Raw genomic sequence first — 22211 nt, forward strand, 5'->3', positions numbered from 1 at the left:
ATATATATTGATTATGCGGTTGACTAATGCATCTTTTCCCACTCTGTTGATTTTGATGTAAGCTAGAACGGTATAACGGTAGATATCAACCGGTTTGTGCCGGAGTAAAAAGGCAGTGTTATGTGAGAAGGCAAGGAAGGAAGAAGGAAGGCCCGAAAGGTGTCAAACCCGATCTGTAATGTCAAAAGGGGAGGAAAGGAAGAAAGAATCAAACCTGGCCAGCCAAAGAAAAGGAAAAGATAGTATGGGCAAGGCAAGGATTTGAAACAAGTTAGTGTGAAACGGTGTACCTGACGTGTCGCACCGTCACCGTCACCGTTTGATGGGAATCAAAGATGGTTGATAAGGCAGAGATGATCAGCGGTACAACATTGGTGATGATTGATGTGGATTGAGCGGTAACGAAGTCGAAAGAGGTATGTTGTCATTTGAAGAAGTCGATAGGAATTCAGATGGGAAGGAAAATAGGTTCTTGAGACGAGGAGAGTGGGTAGGTGATAACAGTCAAGTTGACTAGACTGAAGTGATTGTTCGTGAAAATGACGCGTTCTCCTCTTCTTTCCATTAATGAGAGAAACAACGTGTTCTTTGAAGTGAGAGGGGCCGTGCGCGAAAGAGTAAAAGTTAACAGTAGTGTGAATCTTGATCGCTGATCGTCTGAAGCTAGAACTGACGGTCCATGCGCGTCAGCATAATAGTCGATATACTGCAGTTGATATAGGCCAAAGGACGTGGTGTGTACCTCGCGATTTGATGGTGAGGCGTGTGCGTCCTCACGTCATTCCTTTGAGCCCGCCTCAGCTGGTGAATGTATTTTCATGTCAAGTTGACATTGCGAGTGAGATTACCCCAAGTAAGTGTCCATGCGGGAAAGATGATGGACGAGACCTCTTCATTACCTTGCACCAGGACGTAGACAAGGTGACGATCCAACAAGTATTAGGATGAGAGATTGCCGATGGCCAGTATCAAACGAAATACATTGTTTGGGGTACGACAACAGTTCGGAATGGGTTTACGTAGAAGATCCGGAACATGACCTAAAACAAGCAGACCCATCAAAGTCAACGTCGATGTCAACATCGATGTCCGCGCACGAAAAACGATCAGAACCGATACTGAGTTACCGAATCCGATCGATGAAGGATGCTTAATCGTGATCGCATTTTATACCGTACCGTATGATGTCTTGACTTGACGATCTTTTCTATTTCTCTATCTGACAAATTCCAGAATTTCGATTCGCTAGTAGCTTAGTAACTTGTTGAACAAGCTAATCAGTAGTATGGGAATCCATCAATCAGCTCGTGATACCATCACCATCACCATCACCATCACCATCAACGTCAATATCGAGGTTGACATTAGTTAGCATCGAAAAAAACTTTTGATGACGACTGATCGGCGTGTAGGCTACATTACCGAGTTAAGCCGATATACAGACAGCTTAAAGCCTTCGGGGTAGCTGTACCTAGTTTCATAGCCCAGAAGGCATATCTCGCGTGGTGCGTCGTCGACAATCGGTAAGTCATGTTGTGTATTGTGTTGTGGTGTGTATTGTTTCGGATCTTGCGCCCAGAAATCATTCATTCCTTCTATATGGGCCTGTACCGCATGGTGAGCTCCCCGGATGACTGGTCAGGCTTAGCGTGAAGACGGAATAGGATAGCTTGCTCCATTTCACCATAAATCGTGTCTCGCGATGGTTGTCATGGTCAGTATCCATGAATGTATCAATTGCATGATATGATGATCAATCTATCATCCGTCCCGAATTACCGTGGGACCTCTTCCTTCTGTTCCGTGATGTGGCCAAGCCAATCCAAGCCAATCCAATTGTATACATCTATGCTGCTTCCTCGACATGCTTGGGCTGTTTGAAGAACGCTTGACGTAACTCTTCTCGTTCTGGTCGAGGAAGTAATTTTCGGTTGGTTCCAGTCAAAGCCTACATCACCAACAATTAGTATCCCAAACAAAACACCTTTCCTCAAACAGATACATCATGATGAGACGTGTATTGCAAGTTGCTAGATGTTGGAGATCACTCACATTTCCGGCAGCGTTGAATGTACCAATCAAAGTACCCATACCTGCACAAGCTCCGAAAGCCATAGGTAACGATCTAGCTCTTACTCCCGCTAAGAATCCTGCTGCGCAACCTCCAGCAGCTCCATTCAATGCGTCGTCGGTCTGATCACGTCAAGCTATATCAGCTCTTCATCCTTTTGCCCATCTGAGATTTGATTGCTTGGGGAGACGAGTCTAAACTCACTTCACGGATGTTGGCTGTCATTGCCTGTGTCAAGGAGAATGAGAAACCCATAGCGGCTACAAGCGATAACAGATCCATCAACATCAGTCTTGCTGGTATTGGAATGCAGGGGAGAATGGAGAGTATGACTTACCGAAGAATCCAATTGTTCCTCCTGTTCGAGTCACGATACCCAAAGCACCCGAGTTGTGTCTATTGGCAGATACATGATCAATACGATATTCTGCTCAACGTTCCAGGTACAGCCGAACTAGCATGGCGGACTCATTGACGAGAAGCAATTTGGCAATGAACACTTACTTGTCTAAAGCATTTTGTACTGCACTGACTAATAGTCCCACACCAGCCGATTGGAGCGTTACCCTCGTTGCTAATTGGAGCGAAGGGTGAGGGTGGAAGTTGTGTTCTTCATGCGGTGAAGGAATAAAGTATGCTTTTGCTGATCCTGACAGCGGCGGAAGTAACGGATGCGATGATGAGGCCATGGTGTCGAACGTAAACGGAAATCTCGTCTTCGCAGCTGATAATATAGACTGCTACTTCAATATATTGTCTCGAAGCTCTATCTCTCGAAGCTGAAGCTGCCGCTGGAATTCACGCAAATATCCGTCAATGTATTGGCTACGCCCTAACACTCTGACACTCTCTGCCTGATAAATGTCGAAGGATGAGAACCAGAAGATATCAGACAGACAGAGGCAGATGTGAGAATGAGCGGGAGTATAAATCGGTAAAAAAGTAAAAGTGGCATTATGAATAACGTGGTTACCCCGGATCCTTACCCCGGATAGGGTACCCGTTTATGTCATTTTGAGTTTCAACGAGCGCAGATACGATACAACCGTCAATGGGGACGATAAGGTGTGATCAATAAATAGTATTACAGGCAGCAACTCTCACTTTCCTTATATATCCTCAGAGGGATACTTAATCTACCAACTGTAAAGAGAGACCAGCCAACATCATACGCCCTATCCTACCAGCACAGTTATCGCTCGCTCAGTTTTGAGGTGAAGAAGAGGACGAATATAAGTCACAATGATAAGTATCATTTCCCGCATAATTCCCACCATCCACCCATCCTTCCGTCTTTTGAGCAGGACGACGGTCCCAGCTGATAACCTCTTTCGGGCGTCTCTACAGCTCTCCAAAGAGACGGGTGGACACAGACGTCATGAAACTGTGAGTCAGCTTTTCTGGCCATTCTTGATTGAGCCTGGTTACAATAGCTGATGCATATAACACGCACCATATTTGCCACCCTCTCCCTCACTATAGCCTGATGTCGGATTACAATGTCACCCTAGTGAACAATAAGATGTCTGAGTTCTTTGTCAAATTCCACGGACCAGCTGAAAGTGAGTCCTCTACCATACGCTCGCCCACCATATCTTCCTGCCATCTCGTCGTACTCCAGGTTGCTCCCTATGCCGTCTACGTTTCCTTCATTGCCACCGCACATGTCCGAAGGACGCTTGAGCTAATTAAGTCGGCCGACCAACCAGCACCGTTCGCAAAGGGAGTATGGAAGATTCACGTCGAACTGCCAGAACAATTCCCATACAAATCGCCGAGTATCGGATTCATGAATAAGATATTTCATCCGAACATCGACGAGTTGTGAGTGCTGCACTCATGCATATATATCTAACTGTATCGCCTCGCGGCGCTGAGTGTCTCGACTATAACTAATTGTCATTCCGTTCCGTTGCAGGAGCGGTAGTGTCTGTCTAGACGTCATAAATCAGACATGGTCCCCAATGTTCGGTAAGCTTTTCCACGCACCGTCCTGCTATACGCCATGAAGCTGATCGACCTGTCTGGATCACTCATACGCAGAATTAATCAACATCTTCGAGATCTTCCTCCCCCAACTCCTGCGTTATCCAAACCCAGCCGATCCCTTGAACGGCGAAGCAGCCGCCCTGCTTATGCGCGACCCGAAAGCCTACGCGAAGAAAGTAGAATCATACGTCGATCGGTATGCTACCCCGGAAGATGCCGATCAAGCAGGAGAAGACGACGAGGACGACTCGGATGAGGAAGTAGGTAATTCGCCTTTACGGAAGAAAGTTGTCGGGAACGGTCATGCGAATGCGAATGGGAATGGACATAGTAATGGGAATGGCAACGGAGCAGCAAAGGCGACCAACGGAAATGGAAATGGAAATGGGAATGGGAAAGTCAATGGACGCGGGGCCAAAGAAGACGAAGATGACGATGAGGAAGACGAAGATGATACGATGAGTGATATGGGCGAGTTGAGTGACGAAGATGGGATTATGGGTGAGATGGATGACTAGTATGTCTTCGGAACAAATTTGCAATCACACATCATCGCACTTCGAACCCGTGAATGCATCTGTCCTCATTCCTCTTCCTCCACACAACTCATTCACCTTTATCACATCCCAATTCATTTCTAGTGAACAGCATATATCAGCCCTTCCCTTCTCCTTCTTCCTCTTCGATATACACCATATCCACTTGTTATACTTTACATATACCATTCTTTCTTTAATACTTCTGGACACATTTGTTGTATGTTATGAATTGAAAGTGAATATCCTCAATCACACTATTGTCCTACCATCTCGCTTGCTCTGCATCGAGCCTAGCGCCTCTTCGACAAGGATCCACGGGAAGATGAGCTCTTGGGGCGATGCTCGTTGCTTATGCGGCATACCTTTCAGGAGAGATTAATCGATTTACGAGTGTCCGAAAATGACCAGAACTTTGCTCTTTTTTTCTTTTCGTTTTCCGTGTTTCTTTTTTTTTTTTCTGGAAGGACCATCGCGCAAGCTGACCCTGCATAAAGTACTGAATACTGCATACAGCAAGCCACTGGTCCAAGTACAAAGGACGTCTAGCCATCTTTCATCCTCATCATCCGCCGAGGAAATTGCGCAAGATATCGAAAATGAACAAAGGACGATTCATAAAGGGGATGTCATTATTGATTATTCCGCACGGATGCGATCATCCCCTTGGAATTCTAATCGAATGGGGTTTCGTTCGCCCCTCTAGTCCACACGAATCTTGATTATCTGGTGAGGGAAAAAGTTTTCTGATTTGGGGAAAAGATGAGAAAGGACTGGATTGATTCCTGGTGCTGTGTGCCTACTTCATTGTTGGTACTCTGTGCTGTGCAGGATACCGTAGACTGCATTCACACTCTCACTCTCACTCTTACTGACTTGGCTGATCTTTTGTGCTTGTGCTTTACTGCTACTGCTACAGAAGGGCTATTGCTACCGCTACTGATAAGTCCGCCTTTTTACGGCTTACAGTATCGACAGCTCATTCCTACTTGGGAAGAAGGTGCAAGTGTCATTGAACTTTCGTTGGTCCGGTTGGTCATCCGTATCCATATCCTCATTCTCTCGCCAAACGTCGGACGTTCTTCAAGTTTGTACACGCTCGAGCTCGGTAGATCGCCGCATACGCAACACCTAAACCTGCAATATAATACAGACGTCCTTTTAGACTACAGCTTATGATACCGACATCAATATCGACACCAATACCACTGTCGATACCTCAACCCTCTTCAATCACAGACGATGCCCTCCACGCTATTCTTCATCCCTAATACATCGCCGCTCTTCACTTACACCCCCTCGAACTCATGGTTAGGGGCATACAGACCCGATGGACACGGATGGGATCAGACTTTCCACACCACTTCCTCGGGGGACGCGATCGTAGGTATAAACATCACAGGTAAGTCGCTGATCTGGTCGAGCTGAGCCGGAACACCAAGTGAGTCAAGCTAACACATATTGACTTACTCGTGCTACACCTGTTACGCATAGCTTCATCGATAAAATTCCAATCTTCTGCGCCGTCCTCCTCATCCGCAGCCTCATCCTCGAATGATCAATGCCACGCTCAATATAGGGTAAATGGCTCAGAATGGTCGGACGCATGTTTGCCCTCTTCAAACAAATACTTGAGGACGGACTTACCCTCCGGAATTCACCTGGTCGAGGTGCGAGGCAAAGATGGGTCCGGAGTGGAATTTATGGGGATTCAAGGTGAATTACCTATTTACAATGCTGGAAGGTGAGTCACTCTGGTACTCCTAATCGTTCTCACCCAGACTCAGGTCGGAGGATAGAGTACCCTATGATCTCAAGGGCAAATGAAATTTCGTCTTTTCGAAAAGCAGTGATGATGTACGGGCGAATGTGGCTGATGCTAGATTGCTCGAAATTGAATCTGACGGCGGAGATAGCGCTGTCAATCAGACGATAGATGATAATTCACCTTCGTTCCGCTTCACGAATCCTGACCAATGGACGAGTCTCTCCTCTTCTTCGGGGTCGAGTAACGGCGACTACGTGAATTTCACCTTGAAGACCATGTACGAAGAAGCGGGCCTGAGTGGGTTTTACGGAGGTTCGTTGAGCGGGACTACCGTTCAAGGTGCTTCAGTCGATCTGACATTTCAAGGTAAGCATCACATGATTCAGGAGACATTTGATCGTTCGCTTGTGTGTACTGTGCTGCATCGACGATGGAAACACCTGTTTCGATGTCGCGCTTGATTTGGACTGACATAGAATGATATTTGCTGGCATTGTAGGCGAAGCTGTATATGTATACGGGCTATCTGGACCGAACTGTGGCTCTGCGCAGGTGATGCTGGATGGCCAATTACAGCATGATATCGATATGCGGGTAAGCATCTCTGATATTCAAGCTGCTATCCGACTCAAAGGTCTCTCGTGATGATGGTGGCTGAGCAATGTTGACGCAATAGAATGATTGGGAAACACATGGCTCGTTGCTTTACATGAGCGGGGGATTCGATCCGAACGATACGCATACGTTACACATAATCAATAATGAGCAAGGCGAGCAATTGATCATTGACTACGCCCTTGTTACTGTCCCGCATGAAGAGAAAAAGTCGTACGTCCGTTCCGATTCCCAACTCGTGGTCTGCATATCCCATAGCATGCAATGAAGCTATTTGGCTGTGTGGTGCTGATACACAGTGTAACCGTCGTTCAGTCATATACCCTTGATAGCAGGTATATCAGGCGGCCTATCATTCCTTATCCTCTTGCTTGGTCTATGCTGGCTTATCATTGTTCGTCGGAACAAGCGAAAAGAGCAGCAGCTGCGGCAGGATCGATACAAAGCCCAATATGCTTTCGCCAATGGTATAGGCAAAGACGGTATTCATTCCGCCAAATCATCTGGTCGACCGAACTCGTCATTACTTTCTCCATTGACTCCTGCGTCTGGACAATCATCGTTCGTGGCCACTCAAGGGGAATATGTGTGGGGTACAGGCAGACCAGCGGGTTTGGATCTAGCTATAACGACTAATCGAAGTCCGAATCCGAATCCGAACACAAATGCAAACACCCCTGATCCGACCAAGACACCATATTCAGGAGGGCTAAATACGGCTACGTGGAATACCGCCATGGGACTGCCAAGATCGCCTCCTCCAGATTACCCAGATTATATTCCCTATCAAGCTCCGCCCGCCGACACGCTCACAGGGACCTCCTCAACAACCGGTACTAGTGGAAAGTCAGCCTATCGACCTGTTGCCCCTAGATCATCTACAGCACCAAATCCAATGCCCAATACAGCTACGTATGCTACCTCGTCCTCGCCTTCTCCTTTGCTACGCTCAGCCACGTCTGCTTCTGCAAGCAATACAAATGGTGCTATGTGGCTTCAGAACACTACTCGGATCGCATCTCCCACGATGAAATCGAAGTCCCCTTTATTGGGCCGCATGAACTCGTTGACCCTCTTATCCGCAAAGGCGAAGGGGGATACCAACAGTAATAAGCCGGAATATGATGATATCGCTCTAGACAGTTATAACCACAATTATCAAAAGCCGACACCCATAACACCCCCACCTATCCCTGCCGAGTATGGAGACTATACACCGACGACGGGACAAGGCCACAATCATCCCCTCAACCCCATTTATTCACCATATACTAAATCACCTTCAACAATGATGACTGCTTCCCCTCAAACTTCTATCGGAGTCCAGAGGACAGCTACGAGATCTTCGATCATGTCGAATATCGCCAGGTATTTCCCCGCTAGAGAAGCGGTGTCTTCGCTCTATCGAGCTAAGTCTGCAGGTGCAGAGTCCACGTTGAACTTATTCAATGCTGGTGCAGATGCGTTTGCCAGCACAAGCACAGAGGCTGAGGCCTTAAGGGATGGAGCGAGAAACATTCATAATCTACCGACGGCCACAACTATCGAAACCAATTTCAACTTTACTCCCAAAACCCCTAAAACAGCTATTGGCAATACCAACATGACACCTCGAACTCCCGATAGCGGTGGGCCTTTGGAATCAAGTACGAGCTTGACCAGGGGGTTGAGTGTGAAAACTATAGATACGGTGAAATCTTGGTTACCGGATTTCATATTTGCCACATCCACATCCACTTCCACTTTTGCCAGGGCTAATCAGACTTTATCGAGTTTACCTTCTGTGCCCTCGACTCCCAATATCCCGCAAGCTGCTAGACCCGATTCGGGGATCTTCCCTCTTGCCCTGAATAACGGTCCGATGAGGTCGATACCTCTGCACAATAGGGATGGGAGTATTAGTAGAGGTGGAACGCCAACTTCGAGTCAGCTGATGCCTTCTACCGCCACTCGAAGCTTCTTCGGCAACACACCATATACAACGAGTTCGAGCTCGAATTCACCCTCGTCAGCTAAGACGCTCAATGCGAGCACACCGGACACTGGTCGATATATGACGCCCGCGCCTACGCCTAGTGGTACGGGATCGTCGGGACACTCTTATGGATATGCAGGCGCGAACGCAGGTGCAGGTACAGCGAGGGGGATGGAGGGGAACGAGATGTTTATAGAGCTCAACCCCAATAGTCCGATAGGTTTGGGAGATAGTAGACCGGGTAGCGAGTTGACGCATGTTGGAAGGTTGTATTGAATGTTGAACGAGCTGCAGCCGATTATCGGAGACTGATGATGATGATGATGTGGGGGATGATGCCGATGTGAACCAAGTAATGTAAAAGCCAACAGCTATGCACAAACTCTGAAAATGTGCGATACTGCAGTATACAATACAGTATGTTTCATTCGCATGATTCAGACTGTCCACTGCATTCAGGCGATATGCTGCACAGGTTGATCACCGTTATTATCCGATGTATTCTCGTTTTGAGCCCAGCTCAGATCATCGCCACATAACAAAGGCCAATCGAATAGAGACCACCAGTCGAACTCGTTCCCGTTCACGTTCGTCCCACCCGAGAAAAGATCATATATACCTGATCCGGGCTCTAGCGAATCTGTATTTCTAGCCGAGGAGGCATGTTCACCCCATCCCGGGTCAGTGTGCATCTTGTCTATCCCCTCCAAGATATGGAAGGCGGTGGGATGCGAGGCCAGCAGATGATTTCGGTAGGATTCAAGCTTGTCTTCATTGAGATCGGGCGGAAGCTGGGATCCATTCAATTGTTTGATCGATCGAAGAGCGGCATATGGTAAGAAGCATAAGGTGTACGTCCATGATGGGAGCATTCCAATTTGTGTATGGCCCAGATCCCTGTTGTCGTCATCTAAGATGAAGGTGATAAGATTGTATGCGGCGCATATGAGCAATCGACCGATCCGAGGAATGCTAGGTGATCGATCGGGAAAATCCAACGGAAAAGGTACACTCGAGATCTCGCTTGATGCACGAAGGCATGCACTCATTTCCATTTGAAATGATAGAATAATGAGGTAATGACAAGAGGTCACTATTTCGTACATTAACAGTAAGTTCAGGTACTTGCGCGAAAAGTATTTTGGTTTCTGACGCCGAAACTCTGATTGGCACTCACGACTTGTAAACCTCACTCTGTCGCGCCATGCTGTCAATGAGCTGCTCATCCGCTCCACTGCTTCTGCTAGCCTGATTGCATCAACGGGATCGAATATGCGAGCCGTACGCAGCTTGCGCATGGCAGCCGACACAAGTGATATCTGTGCAAGCAATTCATGTTGAAAGAGCAGATGTTGAAATGTTGGTCCTAAATCGTAGGCTTGATCGTGAGTGAGGAGATCCGATAATGACGGGTTTGAGACATTCGCTGAGACGAAGCATGATGGAGAGTTGTAGAATTGGTGTCTATGAATCTGACGTGAGCGTTCAATGTACAACGTTCACTGTGAAGATCGCTGAGAGACTTACATCGCTGCTCGATGCACGACAGTGAAGTACTACCGTAACCACCACATCAGTCGGTTTACTTTTTGTTACAGTTGCTCGGGTGGACCACTTACAAGAGCAACGCGTCTGACCAAATCTCTATTCCAATCTTTGCAAAGGTCTGTAGGCTGGATCTGTGAAAATCGATCTATATCCTCATCCAGTCCTGCTGATCTAGCTATATCTAAGGCTCTAATCGAAGCGTGATAGAGATCTTCCGATGCTGGTATCCTGTGTCGCGGACACGGTGAAAGGGATAAGACAGTTAATGCGAGTGCGAGGTCCGAGCTGGGTTTGCAAGATGGGATCAGGGACAGATTCAGATGTATGATGGAGTCAAGCTGTTTATGATCGCAAAAGGAAGGATCGAAATGTAGTATGGCACATCGTAGGAGAGGGTTGCTGAGGGTGGTCGTCGTCTGAAACAAGTCGTCGGTGGGAATAATGGCATCGATTGTTGCTTGAAAGCTGCACACAGGCGACCGACGACAGCTTTTAGCCAAGAATGCATCCTTTTGCCTTTGGACGATCATGCACTTACTCCTTCCAATTATGTCTCAATTCTTCTTCGCACGACATACCAGCACTGATGGGATCTATCAAATTCTGGCGACGGGCGAGTTGCAGTCCACCCAAGATCTGGGAGGTCCCATTTAGATTGTACTCATGATGCAGATTATTGGGTAACCGCTCTCGCTCTTCTTGATCGGAATAGCTCTGTTGTGATCTGAATGTGTTGCGATGGATGCCCCTTGCGAGATGAGAGTGAGATTGAGATTGAGCTTGACATTGGGATTGGGATAATTGCGCGATGAGACTTTCGATCCTAGCTGTGCGATGATCCAACCTCTCCAGTAACGTCCCATCGGCTCGCGAGAGCGGGGTCGAGGGCGGTGAAGCACGGGTGATTTGATTGGTGAACGTTTGTTGATGAAAGGGTACATCGTTATTCTCCGGGGTGAGGGAGCATGTCGTACCTAAGACTCGACATCGATGACAGCCTTGTTGATCTACCAGTTCACACCTTGATTTCCTCCTTTGGCACGCATCACAAGCGATCCCGGTCTTGGTCCTCTTCTTCTGGCGCAAGTATTCTTTCTTGTCGGACCCTTGTTCATCTAAAAAGGCTTTTCGTTTACCTTTGACTGGCAGAGAAGGCATCCGATTTAGTGTGGAATCTGCAATCCGGGCGGGTTGGGTCGAGTGACGGACTGAGCTGCGAGTGAGCAGATCGTGGTCGAGATGTATCATGGATCTAGGGCATGGAGCATCCGCCGAGACTGTACAAAGCCGTTATGGATTGTAGCGATGAAAATGATGATGTCGGGCAAGTGCTATGTATTACAGTGCGGACGAAAATGTGGTGACGATTTGGTGCGTCCGATTCAGGGTCGATAATAATCTTATCAGGTCGAGAGCCCGAGCACCGTGTTTCATCTGTCCTTAGACAGATCGAGACCACTCCACTCTAAACTTCAGTAGTCCCAACACACCCCTCGAATGCGCAAGAGCAAGCCATTGCATGCATAACCTTGAGGGTTTAAAAATGGAAGGTCTCGATAATCTGACTATCCGACCTGTCACGTTTTGGAAGGGTTTATCCGCGGATGAGCCGCTCCGGAGGAATAGCACTCCCTTTCCGGAGGAACGACAGAAAAATATGATCATGAGTCAGTCGACCAAGAGCACCATATGTCATATATATAAACAGGTATATACGAGAGAACTCATTTCGAGCTGATGTATAAGAACACCAGGATTCCAGAAGCAGAGCAAAACTGTGAAAGATGGCTCCAACTACAGCAGGTGCCGTGTGAGTGAAATCTCTGATGACAGTTCAGTTCAAATAAGTTAACGATTGATTCTCATGGGCTGAAAATGCCACCGATAACAGAGCAATCTACGATCCAAATGGTCCGGCGGCTGTCATAGCTTTCCTCGTATTCGGTGGGATAGCAATTGCGCTATGGACTAGTGAGTCCAATCTGTATTTGTATTGATTCGCTACCTCACTCATTCACTCAGTCGCTCATTCGTTTATTCATTTGCTTCATTTGCTTCGCTCCATCTTGGTCCAATACAAATCATTCAATTCTCCATGAAGGCAAGGAAGGCTGACGATAGTGTAGGATACTTTCGCTTCGGTAAACCCCGGCCCAAATTTAGCTTACAGACCATATTCGGCGCCACATTCATGGCTCTCGGTTTCATATGCAGGATCTCCAGGAGGAACGGTATCAATGCTTGGTCCTGGTTATTCGAAACTCTTGTGAGTGTTGCGTCTTCCATACGACTCAATCTCGACCCAGAAGACAGAGGCATACAGTAGCAGCTATTATTAAAGGCTAAAGACTAACTGCTCACCGATGTATTGTTCCACTTACCCAGTTCATCCTGCTGTCACCTTGCGCCTTCCTCGCTCAGATATACGGACTTGTGCCTCGTCTGGCCACCTACATGCACGAGGAGGAACAACTACTCGTCAAGGGACGCGCTCTAGTGATCCTCTTCGTCATGATCGATATCACGCTGGTCATTGCCCAGCTTGCCGGGACGGCATTGACTATTACCTTTGGGAAGTTGGTACCTATCGGCGTGAAAGTGAGTGACTTGTATGACGGTATGACGGAGGTTGCTCAACTGAACTTGACTAAATCAAATCAACTTTGGGTGTGAAACATCACTAGCTCACCACAGCGGCCTTATGGGTGCAGCTCGCTTTCTTCGCTCTGTATTCGTGTATGACCGTTGCCTTCTTCAGGCGATTGTGAGTGCCACTCTATCTGCTCTGCATGGATGACCACGGAGAACGAGTATGGTATCGATACATTTCCGAGAGGAGACTCAGGTTCTGGGAGAATCACGGTCAGAAGACGGAGATTCCTGAGAACGCAGTGGTGTTCTGCAGTATAAAATCGGATACTGGATACTGATCAACAAATACGTTTATATCTCAACGCAGAAACCGCCTCGACCGAATTCAGGGGGCATCCTTCAGATGGCGAAACGACCCGAACGCCAATAAGCTTTTCTGGCTGATCGTAGCCTCCAGTGTCTGCCTGACGGTGAGTCCATCGCTTCTCTCTAGGATTCTAATCCCAGCCACAAAAGGACAGGACAGGGTCCATCCATCATTGTTCATCGTTGATCCTTCGACTCTGGTCGTTGCTTTTGAATGAGTTACCATAACGAACTTCAGCAGAGTATGGGTAGATCCAGGTGTTCCGATTGCTAATCAACGTATTGTCGTTCTGGACTCGACAGATTCGATCCATATACAGAGTTGCCGAATATACTTCCGGGTAAGTCAAGTCAAGTATTGCACCCCTTATCGTCATCGTGGGAGCGGGAGCGATGAAATACATACAGTACAATAGCTGATAAACCGAATCCGTTGTGTTTGTTGGTATTGTAAACTTTTACAGGGCTTCGTCTGCTCTAGCACAGAGCGAACCCGCATTCTACATTCTCGATAGTGTACCTATGCTCATCGTGATTTCTTCTTTCTTGTACGTCTGGCCCCCCGTTCGTCTGGTCAGAAAAGACGCTTCGCCTTCGACTTCGACTTCGCCTTCGCATCTACCGTCTTACGGAGACTCGATCGCGATGAGGTCAAATACGTAATTCGTAATCACTCCCAACAAAATAATCCTTGTTCCCCCTCGCATTCCCCTCCCTTGCTACTCTTTTCGAAAGATTGAGACAAGACACTGTACTTGACACAGTGAACATACTGTATGTACTGTACGTACAGCGACGGCCGCAATGACATAGATGTGATTCGTTGATACTAGGCTGGACAGCCTGATACTGCATAGTGCCCACAAAGTTTCTCTGAACAGAGAACAAGACGGATTCCGCGACGCGTGCGACATCATTGAGCATGTACCATTGATCATTTCTCATCAAAATAATTGGCAGATGATACGGTTTCAGTCCCTTTTCACATGTATCCCATTGACAATTTTTTTGGTAAATGGCAATAACAATAACAAAATATTGTCACCCAAGGATCGGACTGCCTCAAGTGGACTCCGTTTGACTATGACCATGCCCATGACCCCGTTCATACCTGACTTTCTCCTTCATCCTAGCTTGTGCCCTCGCCCTCAACTCATCTTCACTCATATCTTGGGACCTCGTGGGCTGCAGCGCCAAATCCTGGGCACTCGCACGGTTGATCGGTGTCGGTGGGGAAGGTAATGGATGTAGCGTTATCGGGGTTGCGTCTCGTCCCACGCCCGAACCATTGACAGCAGTGTTTGGATTGTTCTCGTCTTGATCGTCTGGCCCTGGTCTATAATTCGGCGGTAATTCGATAACTCTAGAATTGGAATCAGGTAATTGAATATGTAAATCCCCATTACCTCCATCCGAATGAACGACGTAGACGTTTCTCTGCATCATGCCTCTCAGCGAGGTCGGTGAAGACGGTTCATCATTCTGATTATTGCTGTTACTATTGGTATTGGTGTTTTGGGAATGATTCCCGCTATTGTGTGCCGAGCCGAAGGATCCTGGTCTAGGCGATGAAGGGTGCCGCTGAGCTCCTCCTGATCCAGGCGGAGTTGGAGGTCCGAGAGAGCTACCACTAGCTTGTCTTCCCCCTTTCGTAGTATAGCCCAGAAGTGGTGATAATTGCGGTCCAGATCCACCTGGACCGTTATTCCTATACTCGTTCAAGGAGATGTTATCCCTATAGCTATCGTTGACTGTATATACCCCTGAGTTGGAATTACTACTACTTCCAGCTACTAAAGGAGGCCGAGGGTAATTCTGCGGATTAGGTCCAATGACGTGCGGATCGTATAGCGTTGCAGGTGTGCCGAACTCGAAGTCTAAGCGCGGCGAATCGGTATAAGGAGTTACGGTGTTGCCCCCACCGGGCGAGAGTTGTTTGCCTATGAATGAGTTGGTGGATGTTGAGTATGATGCCGGGCGAGGATCAGAGTAGAGATTCTGCTCGGATGATGACTAGCAAAGCAACGAAGAAAACGATTAGCATGAGCTGATCGCATGATCCTCATATGAACAAAGTTCAAGTTATGTTCAGGCAGGCATAGTCAAGTGGGATATCGTCAACTCACTTTTCGGACCTTCTTCCCGCGACCCATCAAACACCACATCAACAACGCTGCACCCAGACAGCCAGCTACGAAAGCGCCCGCTATCCCACCTGCTAATGCACTGACCCCTATCGTAGTCTCCTTCTCTGGCACATCTTGACCAGTCGCCACTGCGAGACATGACAGATCGGTGCTCTCACCCGCATGCAACGGACCGAACGCCCAGCTTTTGCCCGAACTATCGTATAGTCCCAACATGAACGCTTGACCGTGTGTTAGGCGGATGGTATAGTTGATCGGTAAAGTGGAAGTAGTGATGTTGACAGGTGGGTGAGCAGCTGGAGCGACAAGTAAGGTGTAAGGGGGTGTACCATTCTTCGGGTTGATCTGTAGGTCTGAGCCTGGACATCAAAACGAAATCAGCGTCCGTCCACCAGATACAATTCCCCGGCGCCATGTTGGTGAAGGAGTTTCATGAGAGCTGCTCACATGTCGAGGGCCAGGCGTTCCAAGACACATCACCACTTGCGCCTAAGACTTCCACATCCAACGTCTCATTCGCAGGGGTAACCCAGGACTCTAGGACGTCAGGAGCGCGGCATGTCGAATTGGGTGATGCGTAAGCGTCAAACGTCTCTTCAGAGGGTACGACCGTCATCAGATCCTACTCGTCATGAAGCCTCTTGTCAGCCGCTGCACAAATTGCGAGACTGAGTCAGCAGTAGGGAGTGGACACTGACTTGACATCCACCTGAAGCGCCGTTGGAACCCCAAATGCACGCTATGAACTGTCGACGTACAGCGCAGGACAATCTCGTCAGCTTCGATTACTGTGGATACGGAACTCACCCCGTGCCTTCTGCTCATGGGCGGTCTGGCATAGTGACATGCAGCGGAGAAGGACGGGACTCACCTGAGTGCCATTCATCCACGGATGCTGAATATTCCTAACCTTACTCATATCGCCCACGTCCAGACCGGCGCTGTACAGCCTCTCATACTGCACGCCCTTCCCATCCATCAGTTGCTCATGCACTAGGGCAATCATCGTGTACGGCGCTTTCGGGTCCGACGTCTTTGCGTTCGTCGGCGTTAGTGGCGATAATGTCAAGGGAGAGGGACATGATGGTACGATAGGAAGGACGAGGTTGGACTGCGGTGCGAAACCGAATAAGAACGATTGGACTTGGTCGCCTGTATTGGGCGTTGAAGTCTCTGCCGATACTCCTGGGAGTGTACTGAGGTGAATGAGGGGCGGTAGTAGCAAGGCGTAGGGCAAGGAGAAGGCGATCATGATGACGGTGACGGTGGTGGTGTGCCGACCTGATGAAGAGGTGAATGGGTTTGCGGGGTCAGTAGAAAGTAAGATTCAGTCAATTTTGATTGACTCTTCCAGAAAAGTTGATTCAATCCCAATCCAGGTCCAGGTCCTTATCTTGAGTAAGAAGTGGGAGACCGTATGCCCGAGATATGCTTGATGCTTGAGGTGACTTGATCTTTGGCTTTTGGGTTTTGGACTGTGCTCGCTCGTTCCGGCGCGCTATGGGAATTATCAGTCGAAGCAAGAATGGGTTGGTGTATGATCAGTCCGACCTCTTTGGATCTCGAGAGGCAATGAACGCCTAGTATAAATCTGTCAACGAAGGATGAAATTGCGGATGATTATGATGAGGAAGGAATTTGGGTGATCAGTAGTGCGCACAGGATATTAGTCATTCCAAACATATTGAACATATGGATGCAGGGTAAAAGGGCCAGAAGAATACACAATACACACGGACTTCCTTCGTGTGGTATGACTTTGCGTCCAAGCTGAGAGATCGAGGCCCTCACCTATACCGATGATTTGATCATTGATCTTCGATGGTTTATGAGGGTGTCGTTGTCAAGGTACACACACATGTGTAGATTTCAAGATTACAGATCCCAAAATGAGTCAGGCGAATAAAAGGATGCTCGGTTGCAAGCCAATGCACTGCAGTTCGGTTCTTGGTTTTGCATGTCATTTGCTGTGAGATCCGAGTCATGTCGTACGTCGTATTGTCGCTGTGATCTTCGACATCTTCCTTTCATCTTGCACACACTGCCCAAGACGAAAAAGTGTAGATCTGGATCATCATCATTCTTGAAAGCTTGCGTAGGGCTTTAACTGACCACATCACCAGAAGACTAGATTTGTAAGTTAGATAATCTTACGCGGTGCCTTCGGGACCTTTTACGGTTGCGATTGTTGAAATACAATTCTTGCGGCGCTGTGCGCTTGTTCCACACAACATTCTCTCCTGATGTACGAGCGTACGAGCAAAGAAGGGACTCAGTGCATGCATTCGATGTCTACATGGAAGCATCAGATGCTTGACCTTCCCGTGCATGTCGCATATTCGCAACTTGTTTGCATAGATGATCTACAATAACCACCATTCACCATACGCCATTCGTCCTCCGCTCCCTTCTCGCGATCCAAATTACTTCTCGAGTAGAGATCTTGATCTACAAGTGATATTCTTCATCTCCCATTCTCATGCAAACTTCAAGCACATACAATCCCTGACCCCTTCCTCATCGTGGTCCTCTTCTATCATCAAATGACATTCTCTCTGCTAATGGCCTCGCAGGGCCAGAACCAGCTCCGGATGCAGGTCCACCTCTGGGTCTGTCCCTATATAAAGGCGGTGGGGATCGTCTATCTCGTTCTCTGTCAATTGCTTGAGCCTAAGTGAAGGTGAAAGGGAACAATCACAGTGGTCAGCCATCATATATACCGTATACTATTGTGTCTGCGCTGTTCTCGCGATCATACGAGTGGCGTGATTTTGTGTCGGTTTAACTCACAGACATAGGCTCAGCAGCCAACTCGCTCCTCCCTCTTCCACCTCCTCCGATCCTACTACTCAAATCCCTTCTCGGCGGAGAATCAGGTCGAGGGCCCAATCTAGACTTGAAAGGCGGCGGCGATCTTCTTCCATCAGAATACCTCGACGAAAGCGGTGGAGGCGAATTCGGTCTGGATCTGGATCTGGACCTGAATGGCGGTGGTGCTCGACTATCATAAGGTCGATCATCATATCCATATCCACCTCTAGGTTCTCCTCTGGGAGGCGGTCTACCTTCATATCCTCTAGGAGGCGGTCTTTCCCTTTCTCGACTATCATAAGTACCCTCTCTGCGTGATTCAGGGGCATACCCTCTACTACTTGCTTCATATCTCGGATCGGGACCTCTATCATACCGTGAGCTTGGCGGAGGGGGCGAATAATTTCTTCCCCTAGAAGGAGGATATGGTCTTCGATCATCTACTGGGCGTGGTCCAGGATGATCGTATGGCGATGGTCTACTACTTCTAGCACTGGGATAAGGGTCGCGATTGTGGTCAGAGGCGATTGGTCGTCGTTGCTTCTCGCTCATCTCTCTTTCCAACCTAGCTTCAGCCTGCTTGAGGAATTCCAATTTCTCTTGCGCCTTCCTAGCTTCGTCTCTGATTTTAGCTCGTTCTCGTTCCACTTCAGCTTCTTCAACCTGACTTCTGGGGGGTGGCCCTCTGCTCGAAGCATATGGTGCAGGATCATGTCGAGATGAAGGAGGGGGTCTACTCAGATAGTCATCTCTTCTGTAATCCGATGAGGGCGGCAGCGGTGCTGGTGCTCTACTATACTCGTCCCGGTATCTCGGACCTGAGCTGGGTTGATGAGATGGCGTGATGCTTCCTCGAGATCGAGGCGGCGACCTAGGCGGAGGTCCGTACCTCGACACAGGATGCTGAGGGGGAAATAGGGGAGATTAGTCTTTCTGATGATCCGCCTAAGAGATGATATATACACAGCTCGACGTTGTTGCTCACTCGAATGACTGGCGGGACATAGGCACCGTTGTAAGGTCTAGTTCTAGGATCATCTCTCGGCTTATCCGGAGCGGCGGACGGGGTATCGCTGGGTCGAGACGAAGGCTGTGCAGGTTTATAGTCCTGAAGAGGTTTCAATTCCGGTTGTCCTATGAAGGTGGTAATGCACCAGATTGAGCCGCAAGTGTAAGCTGACGTCCAATCCTATTCAGACTAGTTGTTCCTGGCGACACCGCGGCAACCACTCATCTAACACCGTTATTCGCTCTGTGCTGGGCAGCTGATCTTCCCTGCCTTGACTAGTAGTCACCTCTGCTAGTGAGATTCTTCTTGACTTCGTCTGATAGCTCACCGAACAGCGAGGGAGACGAGAAGAGATGCCGTTGACCCCAGAGCTTCAGTCGGAAGGTGATAGGTTAGAATAGTCAACGTACGTCTAGCTTCGTTCCCGCCGTTGTCGCCTCTAAACCTCTTATGATCTTGAGCTGATTGAGGAGGGGACGGTTCTCTAGCTCTTCTTTTCTCCTTATCTGGGATTCTGTCTTGTCCTTGGCCTTGGGGCTGACTTTGGGGATTATCTCTTTGAGCCCAATACTTGTCGTAGTGCGGTTTAGTCTCTATTCCTCTGACCTGTTCTCGCTTCTCACTAGGTCCCGTAGGCGGGGCTTTACCTGTACCGACAGGTTTCTCAATCTTGTCAGCGGTCTGATTTTGGGCCTGGGCGGTAGTGGGAGTTGGTCTTGGAGCTGGATTAGCTTGATCAGCTGCGGTACCATTCTTAGCGAGCGGCGGTGAAGCTGGTCCGTCCTCTTTCTGTAGTTCCGCTTCATTCTTGTTGTCGCTAAGACTCGGCTTTTCCCATACAGTAGAGTTTGTTTCTTTGTGAAAGAAAAAATGTCGATTATGCGATTTTGACATGATAGCTGTCCAGCCTGGTGGAAGAGGAGATGATCCACCATTACCGTTACCGTTACCGTTGCTGTGACTGGCACTGCTGACTGATCCAGCGGAAGTGGCCTACAATGATCCAGACATGCGGATTAGATTCCTTTCTAAATGTATACGGCTCGTGACCTATGAACTCGCCTGTGTACTGTTTTCAGCAGCACTTGTCCGTTCACCGTTCGTCTGGGCACTGGCTCCTCTAGGGCCTGTTGGCGGTGCTTTGCCTTTTCCAGTTGATAACACGTCCACTATCAAACCGAGATACAGGTTAGGTGTCAGCTCAGTCGGATCATCTCAAGTTGATAGTCGTCGACGGTGAAGGAGTGGCAGCTACTCGCCTTCGACCTCAGGATCTAGCCCATCTAAGGATAACACATCGTCTTCTTGCTTATCGAGCGCAGAATGATCCCCATTTCCATTCTCTTCGACTTCGACGGGATGCGCAGGCCCGCCAGCTCGCCAATCATCGTCCCAGTCAACTTCTTCATCGGCCATATTGTACGCTTTTGAGATAGTCGAAGCCGGTCGTTAAAGTTGCAGCTGGCTGTTGCTGCTTTTCGTGTTGTATTGCAGGTAAGGGTAGACGGGACGAGGCATTAAGAACAGAATAGAGTGTGTGGTGTACGAGGAGGAATGAGGTGGAAGACGTGGGTATGACATTCTAGGTGTAAAAAGAGGGGATCGAATAAGATGTTCAGATCACTAAGGTGGAGGTGGATGTGAGCGAGTAAATGTTGAAAGTTGGATGTTAATGACCTTGAGCAAAGCTGAAGTTCCGAGGTTGTCTTTAACCGGACCTATCTATACCCAGCGAGCACTGCTGAGCGGTAGAATCGAATTACCTCCAGACACTTGCAAGCTTGAATACAGAGCCACATCGACCGAGGAGAGTAGGCCGTCCAAGATGTCTCCCAGTCGAAGTCCACCTTCTTTCCTCTTGCCTTACCTCGAGAAATATCCTATCCAAGCTGGGGCATTGTTGACCACCATATACGATCTGACCCTGTGTAAGTTCTTCTTCTCCTTACTTCCAGCTCTCCCTGGGATTATATCGGCCTCGCTTAGAGTCAGAGTGGTGATCATGGCTGATCCATTTTGGTCATGGGCGGTCGTCGTATTCAGCTGTCGGATGGACAGACACGCGGATATCCGAATTGGGAGGTTGGGTCGTGTTGATAGGACATAAGAACAAGGCTGTGAGTGTTCATCTTGGCAATGAATTTGCAAATGACGCGAGATCTTCTACTCATGTCTCTAATGCCATATCATCCCTCCGGCGACCTCAAGGCTGACATAAAAGCTCATTCGATTCGCAGGACCCCCTTCGTGCCGTCGTCCCACTTCCAATACACACCACCTCCCTCAAACCATCCTCACTCAAAGCCATCTTCTCTGCACTCAAGTCTACTTCTCTGGCAGATGTCCCGGGCCCATTCGAGAAGCTGGCACCGACAATGGACGATCTGAAAGCGCAAATTGTCCAGGATCAACATCCAGCCAAGGATATCGAAGTCTCAACGCAACCACAAGACTCCACAGATGATCAATCAATGCCAACAGAAGATGCAGATCAAGATGATGAGGCCAAGATAGACCTGGACAAAGAGACGATATACACTTCGATAGTAACCCCAGACTCGACGGTGGTGTATTACAAGATCTCGAAAGGTATCAAGAAGCCGAGTGATATACCCGATGAATAGGTCCACCGGCCAGTCGATCAGTCCAGCAGCTCGGCAAATCGGCAAATCGGAACAAAGAAGATTGACTCGAATTCGCATCGGCTGAATCGGGGCTTATGTCCAGATGAGCTATAAGCAGGGACGGACGTACAGTACTTCGCGGGACAAGTCGTCACAGTCG

General features: G+C 48.4%; 8 protein-coding genes across 8 annotated transcripts; 4 read left to right on the top strand and 4 right to left on the bottom strand.

Annotated features, from left to right (window-relative positions):
- Positions 1-1846: 1846 nt before the first annotated feature.
- I303_102038 (uncharacterized protein) lies at positions 1847-2760 on the bottom strand (the record flags this gene model as incomplete). The annotated part of the gene is made up of 5 exons (XM_018405176.1): positions 1847-1948; positions 2053-2193; positions 2276-2331; positions 2409-2467; positions 2576-2760. The coding sequence occupies 5 exons, from the start codon at positions 2758-2760 to the stop codon at positions 1847-1849; spliced, it is 543 nt and encodes a 180-aa protein (XP_018265457.1).
- A 689-nt stretch (positions 2761-3449) lies between these two features.
- Positions 3450-4578, top strand: I303_102039 (ubiquitin-conjugating enzyme E2 8; the record flags this gene model as incomplete). The annotated part of the gene is made up of 5 exons (XM_018405175.1): positions 3450-3457; positions 3554-3633; positions 3781-3895; positions 3990-4042; positions 4115-4578. 5 exons carry the CDS (start codon positions 3450-3452, stop codon positions 4576-4578), a joined length of 720 nt encoding a protein of 239 aa, XP_018265456.1.
- Positions 4579-5838: 1260 nt separating this feature from the next.
- Positions 5839-9230, top strand: I303_102040 (uncharacterized protein; the record flags this gene model as incomplete). Its single annotated transcript, XM_018405174.1, has 6 exons — positions 5839-5998; positions 6091-6340; positions 6480-6730; positions 6864-6958; positions 7041-7192; positions 7295-9230. The coding sequence occupies 6 exons, from the start codon at positions 5839-5841 to the stop codon at positions 9228-9230; spliced, it is 2844 nt and encodes a 947-aa protein (XP_018265455.1).
- Positions 9231-9409: 179 nt separating this feature from the next.
- I303_102041 (uncharacterized protein) lies at positions 9410-11660 on the bottom strand (the record flags this gene model as incomplete). The annotated part of the gene is made up of 5 exons (XM_018405173.1): positions 9410-10047; positions 10132-10418; positions 10482-10510; positions 10574-10967; positions 11041-11660. The coding sequence occupies 5 exons, from the start codon at positions 11658-11660 to the stop codon at positions 9410-9412; spliced, it is 1968 nt and encodes a 655-aa protein (XP_018265454.1).
- A 626-nt stretch (positions 11661-12286) lies between these two features.
- On the top strand, positions 12287-14123 carry I303_102042 (uncharacterized protein; the record flags this gene model as incomplete). Its single annotated transcript, XM_065968460.1, has 8 exons — positions 12287-12312; positions 12394-12473; positions 12629-12768; positions 12888-13100; positions 13187-13266; positions 13462-13564; positions 13764-13801; positions 13925-14123. 8 exons carry the CDS (start codon positions 12287-12289, stop codon positions 14121-14123), a joined length of 879 nt encoding a protein of 292 aa, XP_065824532.1.
- A 399-nt stretch (positions 14124-14522) lies between these two features.
- On the bottom strand, positions 14523-16859 carry I303_102043 (uncharacterized protein; the record flags this gene model as incomplete). The annotated part of the gene is made up of 5 exons (XM_018405171.1): positions 14523-15473; positions 15587-15966; positions 16055-16229; positions 16306-16353; positions 16479-16859. 5 exons carry the CDS (start codon positions 16857-16859, stop codon positions 14523-14525), a joined length of 1935 nt encoding a protein of 644 aa, XP_018265452.1.
- A 1265-nt stretch (positions 16860-18124) lies between these two features.
- Positions 18125-20843, bottom strand: I303_102044 (uncharacterized protein; the record flags this gene model as incomplete). Its single annotated transcript, XM_018405170.1, has 6 exons — positions 18125-18277; positions 18398-19321; positions 19404-19552; positions 19838-20420; positions 20525-20596; positions 20694-20843. The coding sequence occupies 6 exons, from the start codon at positions 20841-20843 to the stop codon at positions 18125-18127; spliced, it is 2031 nt and encodes a 676-aa protein (XP_018265451.1).
- A 409-nt stretch (positions 20844-21252) lies between these two features.
- Positions 21253-22051, top strand: I303_102045 (uncharacterized protein; the record flags this gene model as incomplete). The annotated part of the gene is made up of 3 exons (XM_018405169.1): positions 21253-21355; positions 21471-21544; positions 21665-22051. The coding sequence occupies 3 exons, from the start codon at positions 21253-21255 to the stop codon at positions 22049-22051; spliced, it is 564 nt and encodes a 187-aa protein (XP_018265450.1).
- Between the last annotated feature and the right edge of the window lie 160 nt (positions 22052-22211).

This window comes from Kwoniella dejecticola, chromosome 2 (genome assembly GCF_000512565.2).
Source record: "Kwoniella dejecticola CBS 10117 chromosome 2, complete sequence".
Classification (NCBI taxonomy): domain Eukaryota; kingdom Fungi; phylum Basidiomycota; class Tremellomycetes; order Tremellales; family Cryptococcaceae; genus Kwoniella; species Kwoniella dejecticola.